The sequence below is a fragment of the Nothobranchius furzeri genome, chromosome 13, assembly GCF_043380555.1.
Source record: "Nothobranchius furzeri strain GRZ-AD chromosome 13, NfurGRZ-RIMD1, whole genome shotgun sequence".
In the NCBI taxonomy this organism is placed as follows: Eukaryota; Metazoa; Chordata; class Actinopteri; order Cyprinodontiformes; family Nothobranchiidae; genus Nothobranchius; species Nothobranchius furzeri.
Genome location: NC_091753.1, coordinates 21,789,706 through 21,806,088, shown reverse-complemented (window position 1 = coordinate 21,806,088; position 16,383 = coordinate 21,789,706). Strand labels below are relative to the sequence as shown.

General features: G+C 44.1%; 1 protein-coding gene across 1 annotated transcript in view; it reads right to left on the bottom strand.

The window, feature by feature from the left end:
* sorl1 (sortilin-related receptor, L(DLR class) A repeats containing) overlaps positions 1-16,383 on the bottom strand; it is a 143,852-nt gene that overhangs the window by 57,420 nt on the left and 70,049 nt on the right. Inside the window, exons 8-10 of the mRNA XM_054742910.2 lie at positions 13,120-13,289; positions 6,203-6,395; positions 5,000-5,117 (exon numbers count right to left, since the gene is read on the bottom strand). Of these exons, the coding sequence (XP_054598885.2) occupies positions 5,000-5,117; positions 6,203-6,395; positions 13,120-13,289 (481 nt within the window). The remainder of the gene's footprint in view (positions 1-4,999; positions 5,118-6,202; positions 6,396-13,119; positions 13,290-16,383) is intronic.

Sequence of the window (16,383 nt, the reverse complement as noted above, 5' to 3'; positions counted from 1 at the left end):
CTCAAACTGTACGACTTCCTCGCAGAGCAGATCTCATGAGTCATGTGCTCACACTGCACGACCCAGTTCTCGCATGCGACCTGACTGCTCACACTGTACGTCTGGTAGCAACACGTCGGCCCTAAAAATGTGCTAAAAATAGCAGTTTTTACTCAACAAGTCAGACTTTTTTGTCTTGCCTGTTGTCCTTCGGGAGTGCTGCTGGAGGACACACAGGGATTTATGGGGGTTGGATGAGGAAACGAAATAAAGAAAGTAAATCTGTGTTTTGTGATCAGTTTAATTTGACATGAACACGACAAACACGCTTTCTTGACAATCTTTGTGAGTAAAAAAAACGTGTAGAAATTAAAACAAACAACGTGTGTTATTAGGGAAATAGCGAGCGACCGGCGGTGATGCAGGATTGCGCATGCGCCGTGAGCGGTTCTGATACTTTTTTGGATCGTAGCTGCTCGCAGCGCTGCTTCAACAGTGCGATACCCTCACGAGGGACGAGCGAAATATTAAACACACCAGAAGTCCCTGCGACCTCACGACTGCTGATCGGCGGCTGGTCACGTGGTGTTAATCGCCTCTCGTAACCCCCTGTACACTACACGACCGCTCGGCGCAAAACTCGCCCCGATGTCGTGGATTCTCGCACGACTGGAAAATCGGCTCAAAAAAGTGAAAAAGTCGCACAGTGTACGCCCGGCTTTAGCTCCTCAGCAAGGCCATGATTAGCATCAGAAATGGAGGATGGTCTCCTGTAGTTGGTAATGTGCTGAATGTTTCTCCACAATAATGTGGGGTTGTTAGCTGTAAACTGGTTTTTCAGCTTTGCTGCATACTTAATTTTAGCAGCTCTGATCTCCTTATTCAACGTGTTCCTGAGTGATTTGTACAGAGGCCTGTCTCCTGCCCTATAAGCCTGCTCCTTTGCCCGTCTCAACTGGCTCAGTGTTGCTGTAAACCATGGCTTGTTGTTATTAAAGGTGCGAAAAGTCTTTGTTGGCACACACACTTCCTCACAGAAGGTGATGTAGGATGTCACAGTGTCTGTTAGCTCGTTCAGATCGTCTGTGGCATCTGCAAATACTCTCCAGTCTGTACAATCAAAACAGTCCTGTAACTCCTCTTTTGCTTCATTTGTCCATTTCCTCACTGTCCTGATGGCTGGCTTTACAGATTTTAGTTTTTTGTTTATAAGTGGGGATAAGATGAATCAAATTATGGTCAGAGAGGCCGAGAGCTGCACGAGGGACAGAGTGGTATGCCCCTTTAAGAACTGTATAGCAATGATCCAATATGTTTTTGCCTCTAGTCGGACATCTGATGTGCTGTCTGTATTTCGGTAGTGCGGTATTAAGTTTAGCCTTATTGAAATCACCCAAAATAATGAGCACTGAGTCTGGGTATTTGTTCTCTGTGGAGGTAACTTGATCGGCGAGAGTCTGCAATGCAACATTCACATTTGCTTGAGGATGTATGTATACTCCAATCAAAATGAATGATGATATTTCCCGCGGGGAGTAAAACGGCTTACAGTTCAAAAATATTGTCTCCAAGTTTGAGCTTTATATAATTCATCATGATTTGCTTTCATGACTATTTATAAAAACATTGTAGAATAATGGTCTGGAGATTGAGTCAAACGTCATAAACGACGATGTTTCAATAATTAGGCTTGGGATAGGGATGTATGATCAGGAGTCTGTGCATGTGTGTGTGTGCGTGTGAGCACACACACAAAATGGATGTGCGACCCATATCCACGAGTGTGTTTGACCCATCCTCTGCCCAGAGCTTGCAGCCGGGGTAATTAAAACATCTGTTTGGGGGCGATAACGAATAAAGTGGCAGAGCTGACTGCCACCCCCCCACCACCCACCCCCACCCCACCCCCTCCTCCTGTTTTCATGCATATAATCTAATAAGAATTTAATTAGAGAGTCCGGCTGGGAGAAGGGGAAGGAGAGAATCAACAAATCAATGCTCTCTACCAGCTGAGTGGACACAAAGTGTATCCAACCAGCAGGATGAGACCCAAAGAGCCTCTTCTCTGATAAAATCATTAGACTGTAGCATGTTGAACCCTGCAAACATCAACACAGCTGCACTTCCTAAGCTCTGGTTCAAACAGGATGTGGACATTTATAGAAAGTGAGAAGACAAATTTGTGAATTTGCCTAACGTGGTGCTTCCTGTATAAAGTGTTGGGTCTTGTGGTGACAAAATCGGAGGATGTTGTCGAAAAGGAAGAAGGCCTTGTCCGACAGATGGCACCCAGAGTCTTCTCACTGATCTGAACTAAATGACATCTGAGTCTCAGAATCACTAGAATGTGAAAGGAAGAAACTAATTCCAAAGATTTTCTGAGGAACTGAGTGAATTTCCTCAGCATGACTAAAACAGAATGATGGTTTCACATTTCCATTACAAGATCCAAAAAGTGGGAAGGATTCAGCTGAGGAAGTGTTCTTTGTTGAACAGAGCTCAACCCCAATAAAGTCACTCAGATTTGTTAAATTCTCCTTAGTAAATCGCCTAAACATCAGTCAAAGACCTAATCAGGATTCATCAGAGCAGTTGTAGACACTTCAGGCTCTTTGTAAGCGTCTTCTGATTGTACTTAGTTACACCTACACCCCACAGCAGGTGTCCCATCATGGTGCTCACCTGTGATACACCTATCTGTGGACCAACCCGAGGACGCAGAATTAAGATGATAAGGTTTTCGCCATTATGATTACTGTTGTTGTACTTTTATGGTGATAACTAGGGATGCTCTGATCCGATCATATGATCTTAAAAGGATCTGGAGAAAATGATTGGATTCAACCTTTTAAACATGACATTTTAAATTCATCCTGAGATAGATTTTCAAATGGAATAACAATGGCTTAGTTTTAATTCCAATTAGTTCCTCTACATCAAGATTATTTGTTTCTTGTAGGAAAACAGCACAGCAACGTCACACATTTTACTGAAGACTTGGATTCAGACACTAAGGTGCGGCTGTTAGCAACCAGGCTAATGCAGAGCTAACGTGTCTCCTCAGGAGAGCTAAAATGTCTTCATCTCGGTGGGATTTTAAACCGGACAACGAGGGCAGAGCAACAGCCACTTGTAATGTGTGCATACTGGACATTATACATGCTGGAAAGGATACAGCTCCATGATCCGCTGCCTACAAACGGACTACTATCGCTTTCAGGCTTTCCCTTCGGGCATCAACAAAGTAAATCACCGGTCTCCATTAATTCCCAGTTTGCCACTAACAGTCCCAGTTCACAGCAAACTCAGGCAAAAATGCAAAGCCAGCTCAAAAACATCAGGGTTCCTAGTTCTCCTGCAGCACCTGAGCTGCCCGTTAGCTACAGGTGTTATGCTGGGAAAAGTTAGCCTGCCTGCTAAGACGCTGCATGCTTGCCCTGTCAAGGGACAGTTCATTGTTAAATGCAGCTGCATATTCTCGTCTCTCTCTCTCGTCTTCCTCCGCTTATCCGGGTCCGGGTCGCGGGGGCAGCATCCCAACTAGGGAGCTCCAGGCCGTCCTCTTCCCGGCCTTGTCCACCAGCTCCTCCGGCAGGACCCCAAGGCGTTCCCGGACCAGATTGGAGATGTAACCTCTCCAACGTGTCCTGGGTCGACCCGGGGGCCTTCTGCCGGCAGGACATGCCCGAAACACCTCCCCGGGGAGGCGTCCAGGAGGCATCCTGACCAGATGCCCAAACCACCTCAACTGGCTCCTTTCGATCCGGAGGAGCAGCGGTTCTACTCCGAGTCCCTCCCGAATGTCCGAGCTCCTCACCCTATCTCTAAGGCTGAGCCCGGCCACCCTACGGAGGAAACTCATTTCGGCCGCTTGTATCCGCGATCTCGTTCTTTCGGTCATTACCCAAAGCTCATGACCATAGGTGAGGATTGGGACGTAGATCGACCGGTAAATCGAGAGCCTGGCTTTCTGGCTCAGCTCCCTCTTCCCCACGACAGATCGGCTCAGCGTCCGCATCACTGCAGACGCCGAACCAATCCGCCTGTCGATCTCCCGATCCCTCCTACCCTCACTCGTGAACAAGACCCCGAGATACTTAAACTCCTCCACTTGAGGTAGGACCTCTCCCCCGACCCGGAGGCAGCTGCATATTGAGGGAGCAAACGACTTAAAATAAAGGCCACGCTGCTACTTTAGAATATACAGAAAATATAAACATGTTTTTTAATCAGTGTACTTCCCAAACAAGTGAAAGTGAAACTTAAAAGATGTGTTTTCTTCTCATTTTAACGCTTTGCTGACAAGTATCGAATCAAGACTTGGTATCGGCGGATGCTCAAAAAAATCAAATGATTCGGAATTAGATCGGGAGCAAAAGAATGTGATCGAAACATGCCTAGTGATAACATTTCCTTTTAACCGATTTTCAATTTGTTTTTATCAAATTTATTTTGAACAAAGTAAATATAGAACATTTTTACCTTTGTTTTATACTTGTATAACTGAAGAAACACAGTTTGAATTCTGTGTATGACATGTAATAATAATAATAATAATAATAATAATAATAATAATAATAATAATAATAATAATAATAATAATAATAATACCACTTAAACAGTGCATGTTTAGGACACTCAAAGACGCTTTCATGCACTCTCACATTCACACACTGTTAGTGATGGGCTACTTTGTAGCCACAGCCGCCCTGGGGTGGTCTGACAGAGGCGAGGCTGCCATTTGGTGCCGTCGGCCCCTCTGACCACCACTAGCACAGGCAAGATGGTGAAGTGAATTGCCCAAAGACACAACAGCAGAATCCGCCTGGCAGCAGCTGGAATCAACCCAGCGACCCTCCAATCATGAGGCAACCCGCTCTACCTCCTGAGCTACTGCTGCCCCGTACATATGGCAGTCTTGACAATAACATAAAAGTGAAGTTAATTAAAAGAAGAGTGACGGATTGAATGTCGGTTCCTCTCATAGAAAAAAGCTGTTTTTGGATTCCTGTTGTCCCACCTGTGGCCATGATCAGCCCTGGTGCCGAGTCCTTGGATAAAATTGGCATCCTTCTGAGCTGGATGTTGAACAGCTGGCTCCAGCGCTGGGCCAGGTGGAGGGAACAACCTTTACTGAGCTGAAAGAGGACAAACACCAACACAGTTTAAATCAGACTGCCAACATAAAAACAGGAAGCTGATTATAAAGTCGTGAAGCATCAGAATGAAACCAGGGTCTCCTCCAGATCAGGTCTTCTGTTGGTTCCTGCTAAGTGTCAGAGACAAGTGGAAATAAAAGCATGAAGAACTATCTAAAGCTCAAATTCTGAGTCTGGAATATATTAATCGGAAAACAGTTTGGGACCAGCTGTTCTGGGTGTAACATACTCAATGATTCATTTAAATCCTGATCAAAGGAACCGGATCTCTGGAGAATCAGACATTCAGTCCGTTCAGAACTGAACTGAATGGAGAAGGAAATGGAGAAGGAAGTGACGCCACCATCAGCGTCAGCCTAAGGAAGTTTGCAGCCGCAAACGAAACGTAGCGGGAAAACAGGTAAACAAAACTCTTCTGTGTTTTAAAAAAGAACTACAGCATGGAATTAGAAATACGACACAGCAAGAACACACCTAAGATGAATGGAGTCGTTTTACAATAATTTATAATTTCTGAGCGACAGTTTGAAGAACTCACAAAAGAGAGGTTTTTACAAATTAATCCATGACCTAATGTGTTGCTATTAAATGTTCTTTTGACCCCCGTAGATCAAACAACATTGAGTCCCTTGTTTCCATGGTGACAGAATGATGATAGTAAAAGATGGGCATTCTTTTTTTTTTTTTTCCCCGTGTCCTGTCTGGCTGTGGAGCAAACATAATTGATGTCTGAATGCTGGTGACAAGCCTTACAGATTTACTCTCAGGTGGAGCATCAAAGCGTCTGCTTTTAATGTCACGCCTGATACTTAAAGCTTTATTGTTTTTTTGTTTTGTTTTTTTAATTCTGACCAGACACGGAGACAGAGGTGAAAGAGAAAGGAAGAGACAAGGGGGGGGGGGGGGGTCCAAATAAACAATCAGTGATGAACAGGAGTCTGCTTCCAGACCTGCAAAAGGAGAAGAAAAGAAAAGGGACACACAACAATACAACAGGAGCAAACTATCACTGTGTCAGCCTGATGAGGAAATATAAAATCAAAAGATGGGCATTCTACTTCTACCTGGCACTCTACGGTTCCTCCCAGGCTGTCAGCTGCAGGCGGCTGTAGCAGCTCCCACGTCCCCCCCTTATCAAAGGTGATGACAGAGCGCATGTTGTCCTCACTAGCCGAGCCGTTGATGAGCGTGGCGATGAAGACGCCTCGCAGCCCCTCTACACGGTGCAGGTCAGCAAACGGCTCATTGGCAAAGTACCTGAAACATGGAGGGGTGACATGATGCCTTGCTCAAGAGAGGTGAACAGTCAGAATCTGTGAATGTGCTGCAGCGTTTGTATATCTCCACTGGGAATTTGACCCTGTTACGGTGCATGTATATGTAAGTAAACACAGGAGTACAGTGGCCCTGAAGTGCAAACCACAAAAACAAATCACTTAACACAACAACAAATTGAAACACGCAACAACAAATCACTTAATGCAAAAACAAATCACAAAACGCAAAACCAAATTGAAAAGCGCAAAAACAAAACACAAACCGGAAAAGGTAGGTACCAATGCTGCAACAACAGGCATCACTGATTGGACGATGGATCCGTTGGCCTTTTGAATCGGAAGCTGTTCTGCCGAACGTGGTTATGTGAAAGAGCGGTCAGCGGGTGTGTCCGAATCCACAGGCAGGAGTCAAAACCATAAACTTATGTTCCCTGTTCAATATCATGTGATTCTTTTGTTAGACTGTTTTGTTTTCCCATAGACACCCCCTGACATTGTGCTTGTTATTTCTTTGTAGTTGTATTATGTGCTTTGTCAATAAAGCGTATTCAAGAAAAAAAAAATAAAAAAAGAATCCACAGGCAGGATGTTTATGAGTACGGGTCCTCGCCGGTCTAGCAAGGCCGGGTCCTTGCTAGACTGCTAAGACCGGAACCCAGCGGCTCTGAATTCGGACAGTCTAGCCTTCACCTCTACGGTGGCCCGTAGGTCCCGTCACAGCCATGGCGGCAGCTACACGCAAAGGAAAAATGCTAAAGCTAGCGAAAATGTAGCAGCTTTTTAGGTTTCTACGGCATTTATAATGCATTTGGTTTATATTAATTACCTACATGATAATACTCTGTAGAAATGTGTTGTGCACGTTTAACAAGTTCATTCTGTAACTTAAAACATACATGAAACCATCTAAAGTTAACATGTAAGTCCTGAAAACTTCTAGAATAAACAAAGTTACTTTACCTGAAAACAGTTGTGAACAAACGCTGCTGATGGACGTGAAGCTGCTGTCGCTCCTTAATATTCCTGCTCCATTTTCGCTAGCTTTAGCATTTTTCCTTTGCGTGTAGCTGCCGCCACGGCCGTGACGGGACCTACGGGCCACCGCAGAGGTGAAGGCTAGACTGTCCGAATTCAGAGCCGCTGGGTTCCGGTCTCAGCGGTCTGGCAAGGACCCGGCCTTGCAAGACCGGCGAGGACCCATACTCGTAAGCATCCTGCCTGTGGATTCTTTTTTTTATTTTTTTTCTTGAATACGCTTTATTGACAAAGCACATAATACAACTACAAAGAAATAACAAGCACAATGTCGGGGGTGTCTATGGGAAAACAAAACAGTCTAACAAAGAATCACATGATATTGAACAGAGAACATAAGTTTATGGTTTTGACTCCTGCCTGTGGATTCAGACACACCCGCTGACCGCTCTTTCACATAACCACTTTCGGCAGAATAACTTCCGGTTCAAAAGGCCAACGGATCCATCGTCCAATCAGCGATGCCTGTTGTTGCAGCATTGGTACCTACCTTTTCTGGTTTGTGTTTTGTTTTTGTGGTTTTCAATTTGGTTTTGCTTTTAGTGAATTTGTTGTTGCACTTTTCAATTTGTTGTGCGTTTAGCGATGTGTTGTTAGGCTTTTCAATTTGTTGTTGTGCTTTTCAATTTGTTGTGCGTTTAGCGATGTGTTGTTAGGCTTTTCAATTTGTTGTTGTGCTTTTCAATTTGTTGTGCATTTAGTGATTTGTTTTTGCGCTTAGTGATTTTTTGTTGCAATTAGCGAATTTGTTGTTGCGCTTTTCAATTTGTTGTGCGTTTTGTGATTTGTTGTTGCATTAAGTGATTTGTTGTTGCGTTAAGTGATTTGTTGTTGCGTTAAGTGATTTGTTGTTGCGTTAAGTGATTTGTTTTTGTGGTTTGCACTTCAGGGCCACCGTACAGGAGGCCAAGGGAGGTGAAACTAATGAATCAGTACTCTACATTTACAAGCGTTCATCTGTACAATCAGCTAACAAATGTCCACAGCAGCATGTGGAGAACACAGCAGAAGGCTAATTTCATCAACAAGGGCAGCGTGCCACAAATGGAATGAAACCTCAGCAGAAGGCAGACGGCTGAGCCAACGCTGACTGCTTCCACCAACCAGATCATTAAACAAACTAAACATCCACAAACACAGTAAAACCTGGAAAAGCACAGAGCTGAGAACAGCTGAGCAGTCAGGCCAGCAAGACGTTTTTTTGTGTTTCGTTCTGATAAGAAAACAGAACATGTTGTTGTCTGAACCACCACTGTTACACCAAGCATCTGTGACGGGAACTGGAGGCCTTTCTCTGATTTCCAGAGGTTGCTATGGGAACAACTCCATCACTGGTAAGGCTGCAGTCTGAGCTCAGTTTGTGCTGCAAGGTCACAGTGAATTTATTAATACACAACAGAAGAGCTGGCTTGGCTAGATGATTCATTTATTCGTTTATCTAAAAGACCAAAGGACTAAATTAAATAAAGCATCTAAAGAATAGGGGGAATCTCAATTTGTTTTGCTGTCCAATCAGCATCTCCGTCAGATCCAGGAACATTCAGTGTTTGGTTTCTTCACATCAAGTGCCAGAGCGTTGACACACAGTATAACCTCTGATTTTATTCATACATGGATCAAATGTCAACATTACACCACAAAGTATCATGACAAAATGAGTCAGACTTTAATCCAAACGAATCCTAAAAATACCCAGTACCGTCGGGGTCATGCTGGGTCTCTGGAATATGTCCACGCCTTTATTTTAATTAAACATGGCTTGAGTTATTTACTATTTACTTAACAGTGAGCAGCACTACAGCACATACTGGGCCCAAACTGGTTCTCTAATCAGACCGTTTGATCTTTGCCTTCTGGTCTAAAGCCAGAGCTCACAATGTTCCCATGAAGTAATGAAGTGCTGTTTGCTTCATTATTCACTGGTTTTACAGTTAACCACGAAACAGCCTACGCTTATCCTGTTTTGTTTAATCATGGTAGAATAAATGCTAAGACACTCCAAGTAGTCATAGGAAGATTTCTGGACCACTAGCTGATAGATACAAGTGTAGGGGGTTCGGTTTCAGATAGGGATGTCTCAATTGGGCTTTTTGCCCTTGAGTCCGAATCATTTGATTTTGAGAATCTGCCGAAATTGAGTCCCGATTCGAACGTTGGATACATAAAAAAGGAATAAAGAAAGCAAAGAAATAGATCCAGAATATTCTTTATTTTTTATTTAATTTACTTTATTTTAACATTTAACAACTCTGTTAACAAACAGATCAAACGTGAGATAGCTCATTCAATCAAGTGATGAATAACAAACTCTTCACTTTTGGACTTTAGTGCAAATATATAAAAAAATAAAGTCTAATATCAAAACAAATAGCATCTTAACTTAAGATAACTGGCAAGGATTTATTTTGCCTTGGCCCCCAAAATGCCTTGATACGGCCCTGGGCGTGGGACTGAGTTCTGAAGGTGATCTGAATTGTATCAAATATATGAATATTACATGCTGATAAACTATTGCTTTATGAAGGTAAAAATGTACAGTGGGACAAAAATACCTACATTTAATTTTTCAAGAACTTTTTTTTTGTTTTGTTTTCTTGGTTTTTATTAACCTAGTTTCCTGTCCTGTCTTTGACCTTCCTGCATCTCCTCTCAGTCCTCCATAAAAGCCACTGCCTGACAAGGCCGGATTATCTGATGGGCATTATGGGGCCAAAGGGCCCACACCCACTAGGGGCCCATGTGAGCAGCCCAAGGAAGGGGAATAAAAGAGGTCCAACAGAAAAACATCAGGGAGACATTCATCATACAGTAACTGACTTAGTTATCGAGCACACCACACACACACACCACTGAGATGATAATTTAAAATACTTTATTTTACAATTGGAGTTACTCTACCCTTTGTTTTCCAAGTCTGTGTGCCTCTCTTGAGTGCTTCAGCATCTCCTCAAGTATGGAGAGCGCTGATTATTCCTGTGCGCAGCCACAGTAACTTTCTCAAAGAGGCACCAGTAAAAGAAAACCACTAACATTCGAATGTTCATTTCAGCTCATATTTTCTACTTTATGTCTTTTTTTGGTGTCTGACGTGCTCCGCCCTCAGCGGAGCTCATAACCTGTACCGTGATTTCACCTCTCTGCCGCGGCTGCAGCACTTTGCTATCTATTAATTGTGATCGGTAGATCGTGTTGAGCTGCTTACATCAAAGGTAGCTCATGAGGTGGAAAAAGTCGGGAAGCCTGGAAGCAGTTGAGAGGAGATGCAGTAAGATCAGAGAGACAGGACAGGAAAATAGTCAAATAAAAAACAAGAAAACAAAACAAAGGGCTTAAAAAGGAAAGGGTAGGTACCCATTTAACATTCATACTGTTTAAAGCAGCATTCTAAGAACATTTAACAATTCAGATGAAAGCTCAGTCCCACACTCAGGGCCATTTCTAGGCATTTGGGGACCCATGGTAAAATGGACCTGGAGGCCGCCCTCCAAAACGTTGAGTTTGTGCACTCCCTAAAATCCAAAAATTCTGGTTTCTCTCATTTGAAATAAATATAATGGCTTTTATAGTGTTAATATAAGTAATATAAGGTAACATTAAAGGTGAATATGGAAGGAGCTGAGCCTTGTAATTAAGCCTGTATTGTGTTTTATCGTCATTTCCAGTTTCATCTAACTTTAATTTGGATTTCCAGCAGATTTTATGATCCTGTATCAGTCGAAGAAACTTTGTACAATAAACATAGCAATCTCTAATTAATATTGTAATAAGTAGCAGTGTTCATATTATTGACACTTATTTATTTATTATATAGAAGGAAAACATTTTCACACAGTGTTTACTTCCCATTAGGGGTTGCATGACAATTTTTTTAAAGTCGACCGTCAAGTAATGAAAATCGAGTCGACTTCGACTAGTCATTGATGACGTCATACACCTGAAGCGCACGGGAGGGGGTGGGGGGATGGGGGTGGGCTGCATCTTGCTTCAGCTCCTATAAATCTGAGACCATGGTCTTGATTCGGAAAAGGGTAGAATGCCTTCTCTGGGTCAGGGATGAGGTCCTGCCCCAAGTGGAGGAGTTTAAGTATCTTGGGGTCTTGTTCACGAGTGAGGGAAAACTGGAGCGTGAGATCGATAGGCAGATTGGTGCTGCATCTGCAGTGATGCGGGCATTGTACCAGTCTGTCGTGGTGAAGGGAGAGCTGAGTCAGAAAGCGAAGCTCTCGATTTACCGGTCGATCTACATTCCTACCCTCACCTATGGTCATGAGCTTTGGGTAGTGACCGAAAGAACGAGATCGCGGGTACAAGCGGCCGAAATGAGTTTTCTCTGAAGAGTGGCTGGGCTCTCCCTTAGAGATAGGGTGAGAAGCTCGGTCATTCGGGAGGGGCTCGGAGTAGACTCGCTGCTCCTCCACATCGAGAGGAGCCAGTTGAGGTGGCTCGGGCATCTGGTCAGGATGCCTCCTGGACGCCTCCCTAGTGAGGTTTTCTGGGCACGTCCAACCGGGAGGAGACCTAAAGGTAGACCCAGGACACGGTGGAGGCACTATGTCTCTCACCTGGCCAGGGAACACCTTGGGATTCCCCCGGAGGAGCTGGCCCAAGTGGCTGGGGAGAGGGAAGTCTGGGCCTCTCGCCTTGGGCTACTGCCCCCGCATCCCGACTCCGGATAAGCGGATGAAAATGGAAATGGATGGCTTCAGCCCTCTCCCCCCTCCCCCTGCGCAGCGGCCGCAAACTAACTGATGCGCCTGCAGCCTCTCGGAGTTCCTGCTGCTCTAAACATTAAAATAATTATTTCATTTTCTGTTCCTCGCTTCTGATTACCTTCAATGGTGTCTGTTTGTTGCAACCACCAGGTACAAAAAGTAACTTGCTTTTATTTGACTATTTTTCTGTCCTGTCTGTTTATTATCTTCCTGCATCTCCTCTCAGTCATAAAGAAAAACTGCTACCTGGGTTCATATATATTCACCTTATGAGTTACCTTTGAACGGCAGCTTTAAAAGATCTATCGCCTGCTAAAACAGTGGAGTGCTGCTCGCCGGCCGCATCAGTGAGGTGCGTCACCGGAGGACAAAACAGGTGATGCGCCCCGCTCCACAGCAGCGAAACACATCAGGCACAAATAAAAGACAGAAAACATAAAAGGAAATGAGCCGACATGAACGATCGCGTAATTACCTCTTCTGTAATTTGAACCCTGCCTGTATCTGAGTCTGGTTTGGGAAGTTTTGCCGATCCCGATTAAGTGTGATTTCCGATCACACGATCGGATCTGGACATCCCTAATTTCAGCTGAATGTTCTTTTCCTCGGCTCTTCCCCTGCAGTGGGTCTTGAAGTTTTAGACTGGGGCCAACTCACCTCTCTGTCAATAACTCATCATACTTCAGCATCGTCTTTGGTGACATGAACTTGGGTACTGCTCACAAACTTCTGTTTTTACAACAATGAAATAACTCCAGAGACTTTAGAGACAGTTCAAATGTTTCATCTTAGATGCCTAGACTTAAGTTCAGATGTTTGGAGTGAGTTATGGGACTCTTGTGAAACCAAACTAACACATGGTAAAGCACTTCTCATGTCTACACAATAAATTAGTTCTGATGGGTTGATCCCAACAAGGTCATGGTAAGGTAGTATGTGAGTGTGTGTGTGTGGTACCTGATGAGTGTGTTGTTGCCTGAACCCTCAGGACTGAAGTATAGCACATTTTCAAGTGACAGAGAAAAAGACAGGCCCTGTGTGTCTGAGATGTAGAGGTGTGTGACGTTGTTGATATGGTTCACACACACAAACACTTGGTCCTCAGATGCATCTGCTATGTAGTACTCCTGTTAGAAAGAGAGACAGGAGGTCATTATGGAATGTATGCTTTATTTTGTTATTACATTAGGCTGGAGGAACATATCAAAACAGACAGGAACCCAATATGGCACTGAGGTGGTTCTTCCTCTAAAATACTGATACAAGAGGAGAGAGAACTTAATCCACCAAACCAGATGAGAAGAAGCACGTGGAGCTTAGCTGGCCATATAATTGTTTCTCTTGCTAGCATCCTATCCAAGAAGCCATTGTTGAACCTATTTCTTTCTGTTCTCCCTTCAGTTTAGTTTAGTTCATGTCAGTTCCTGCTGATGGTCTGCTAGCTCTCCCTCTCCTAACTTGTAACATAGCATATCCCTTTCAGTTGATTCACTCAGTACAACACATATAGTATGGGATATCATGCTCTCACGTGGTCTGACTGAAGACACCGTTAATCACACCTTTAGGCCACATGACATGTGACGTAGGGGCCAGGGTCCACCTGCTTATAAATACCCCTGCTCACACATCATGCTCCAATTCTTATACTCTTCACCTGGCTGAGAACACCTTCTACTTAACCTCTGATAGCTAGCTGCTGCTAGATAGCACTTTTTGCTTGTGTGTTTTTTAAAACCAACTGCCCATGTTCCCAGACTTTGTGATGGAACTAAAGCCCTCCTTAAACAAGCCGCTGTCACCACACACTACTCTGCTTGATTTCACCCAGTATGTGGATCTCAAGGGCACTGAGAAGGTCGGATTGGTTGGTCTCCCCTCAATGGAACCATTTCTGGCAGTTTACCTAGCGCCATCACACAACCTGGGTGCGAGTGGCTCCATAGCCTTGCCATCTAAGCAATGCAGGTTCTCAGCATCCCAGCTAGAAAAAATCTATCAGGCTCAGGTGACCACCGCTCGCGTTCGGAGTTCATCTACAGACATATCAAGCCATGTGCCTGTCAAAACTGGGCAACCATGTGCCACCTGAAAGCCTCTTGACCCCCCTCCTGAACCAGATTCGAGTAACGGCGAATTACATTCTTCACACATCATGTTGTGCAACGGTCTCACTGGAGAGGGTAATGGTGTCAACGGTAGTAGCCCAAAGACACCTGTGGCTAACCCTCTCAGAGGGATACCAACAGGGCCGTGTATTTGGACGAACCGGTGTCTACTGAGGGGCTTTTCGGACAGTCCTTGGACGCTTTAAAGACAAAGTTTGAGCTCTGTAAGAATCAGACTGAGGCAGTTTGAAGCATCATTCCCAGAGAGGATGTCAGAAGCAGGCCTGTTATGAGCTCACGCAAACCGACGGCTACCCCACCACCGACTAAGACGATACCAGTGCCTGCAGCCACCGGGGATGACCCTCAGTTTGTGGTTCCGAATAAAGGTGGACTGCATCCCATTCTAGACCTAGGAACACTAAACAAGCACCTTCACACGTACAAGTTCAAAATGTTGACTTTGAGACAACTACTAAATGTCATTGGTCTGGGTGACTGGTTTGCAATGATCGATCTCATGGACGCTTACTTCCATGTGGCAATACATCCAGAGCAAAGGCAGTTCCTACAATTCGCTTTCGAGGGCATAGCATACGAATACCTAGTCTTGCCTTTTAGTCTGTCGCTCGCCCCTCGCACGTTTACAAAATGCCTGGAGACAACGTTAGCCCCGCAGTTCTCCTGACTGGGTCTAGAGATCTGCTCCCTGTTGGGCCTAGCACGTCTCTCAGAACACAGAATAACAGCATTCTGCAGACATCTGGCTCTGTTTCAGTTGGGAAGCAAAGTGCATTTCCAAACTATATTGCAACTGTAGGGCATGATGCACATGTTTCAACCCTGGACCTGCACCCACCGGCTGTGCTCGACATGTCCCCTGCACAGAAAGCTAACAATAACAGCTGCTTGCATGCTAGAGCCCTTTGCCCATGGAGAGAACCAGGTCTCCTGTACCGAAGTTCGCCAACAGGCGAAAGATAGTGTCCACAGATTCAATTCAATTCAATTTAATTCAAATTTATTTATATAGCGACAAATCACGACAAGAGTCGTCTCAAGGCACTTCACATAGTAAACATTCAAATACAGGTCAGTTCATTAAGCCAATCAGAAAAAAAGTTTCCTATATAAGGAACCCAGCAAATTGTGTCAAGTCACTGACTAGTGTCAGTGTCTACAGCAATCCTCATACTAAGCAGGCATTTAGCGACAGTGGAGAGGAAAACTCCCTTTTAACAGGAAGAAATCTCCAGAGCATCCTGGCTCCGTATAAGCAGCCATCCTCCATAACTCACTGGGGATGGAGAAGACAAAGCAGACACATGCATAAACCAACACCAACACCAGCCCACCCACACACACATCCACACACACAACATATATATCAAGCAATGTTTCTATGGTTATATTTTGATCGTTTAGTAAAAATTCTATTTGGTGAGGGATAAACTTTATTGTTATGTTTATGTTTATGTATTTAGCAGACGCTTTTGTCCAAAGTGACTTACAAGTGAAAATAGGCATGTTGCCCTTGAAGCTAACAACAACAATAACAACAACAACTTGACATCAATCATGGAAGGAGGGAACAAGGAGTGGACAGTAGAGAGGGGGGACGGGTGCAGGGAGGGTGCTAGTTTAGAAGATGCTCTCTGAAGAGCAGGGTCTTCAGGAGTTTCTTGAAAATTGAAAAGGAAGCCCCTGTTCTGGTAGTGCTTGGTAGGTCATTCCACATTTGTGGAACGATGCATGAGAAGAGTCTGGATTGTCCTGAGTGTGGTGTAGGCATTGCTAGCCGACGATCCTGTGATGACCGGAGCGGCCGGGCCGAGATTTATTATTTTTCCTAGTGAATCTATAATTAAATAATTAAACGGGTAAACTAGTAGTAGCACATTCAATGTCATCCTCCCTAAATCACATTAGGGAGGATCCTAATGATTTTGTTTCAAATAGAATTAATTTTACTCATGAAAAATCCCATAAAGTCGTTTCTGCTGAGGGATAAGAGAATAGATGGTTCAGAGCCATGATTATGTGTAAGTTTGGCATCTGTACTGAAAAAAGTTTAGGATTATGCTTATTCTCCTCAATTAGCGATGAAAAATAT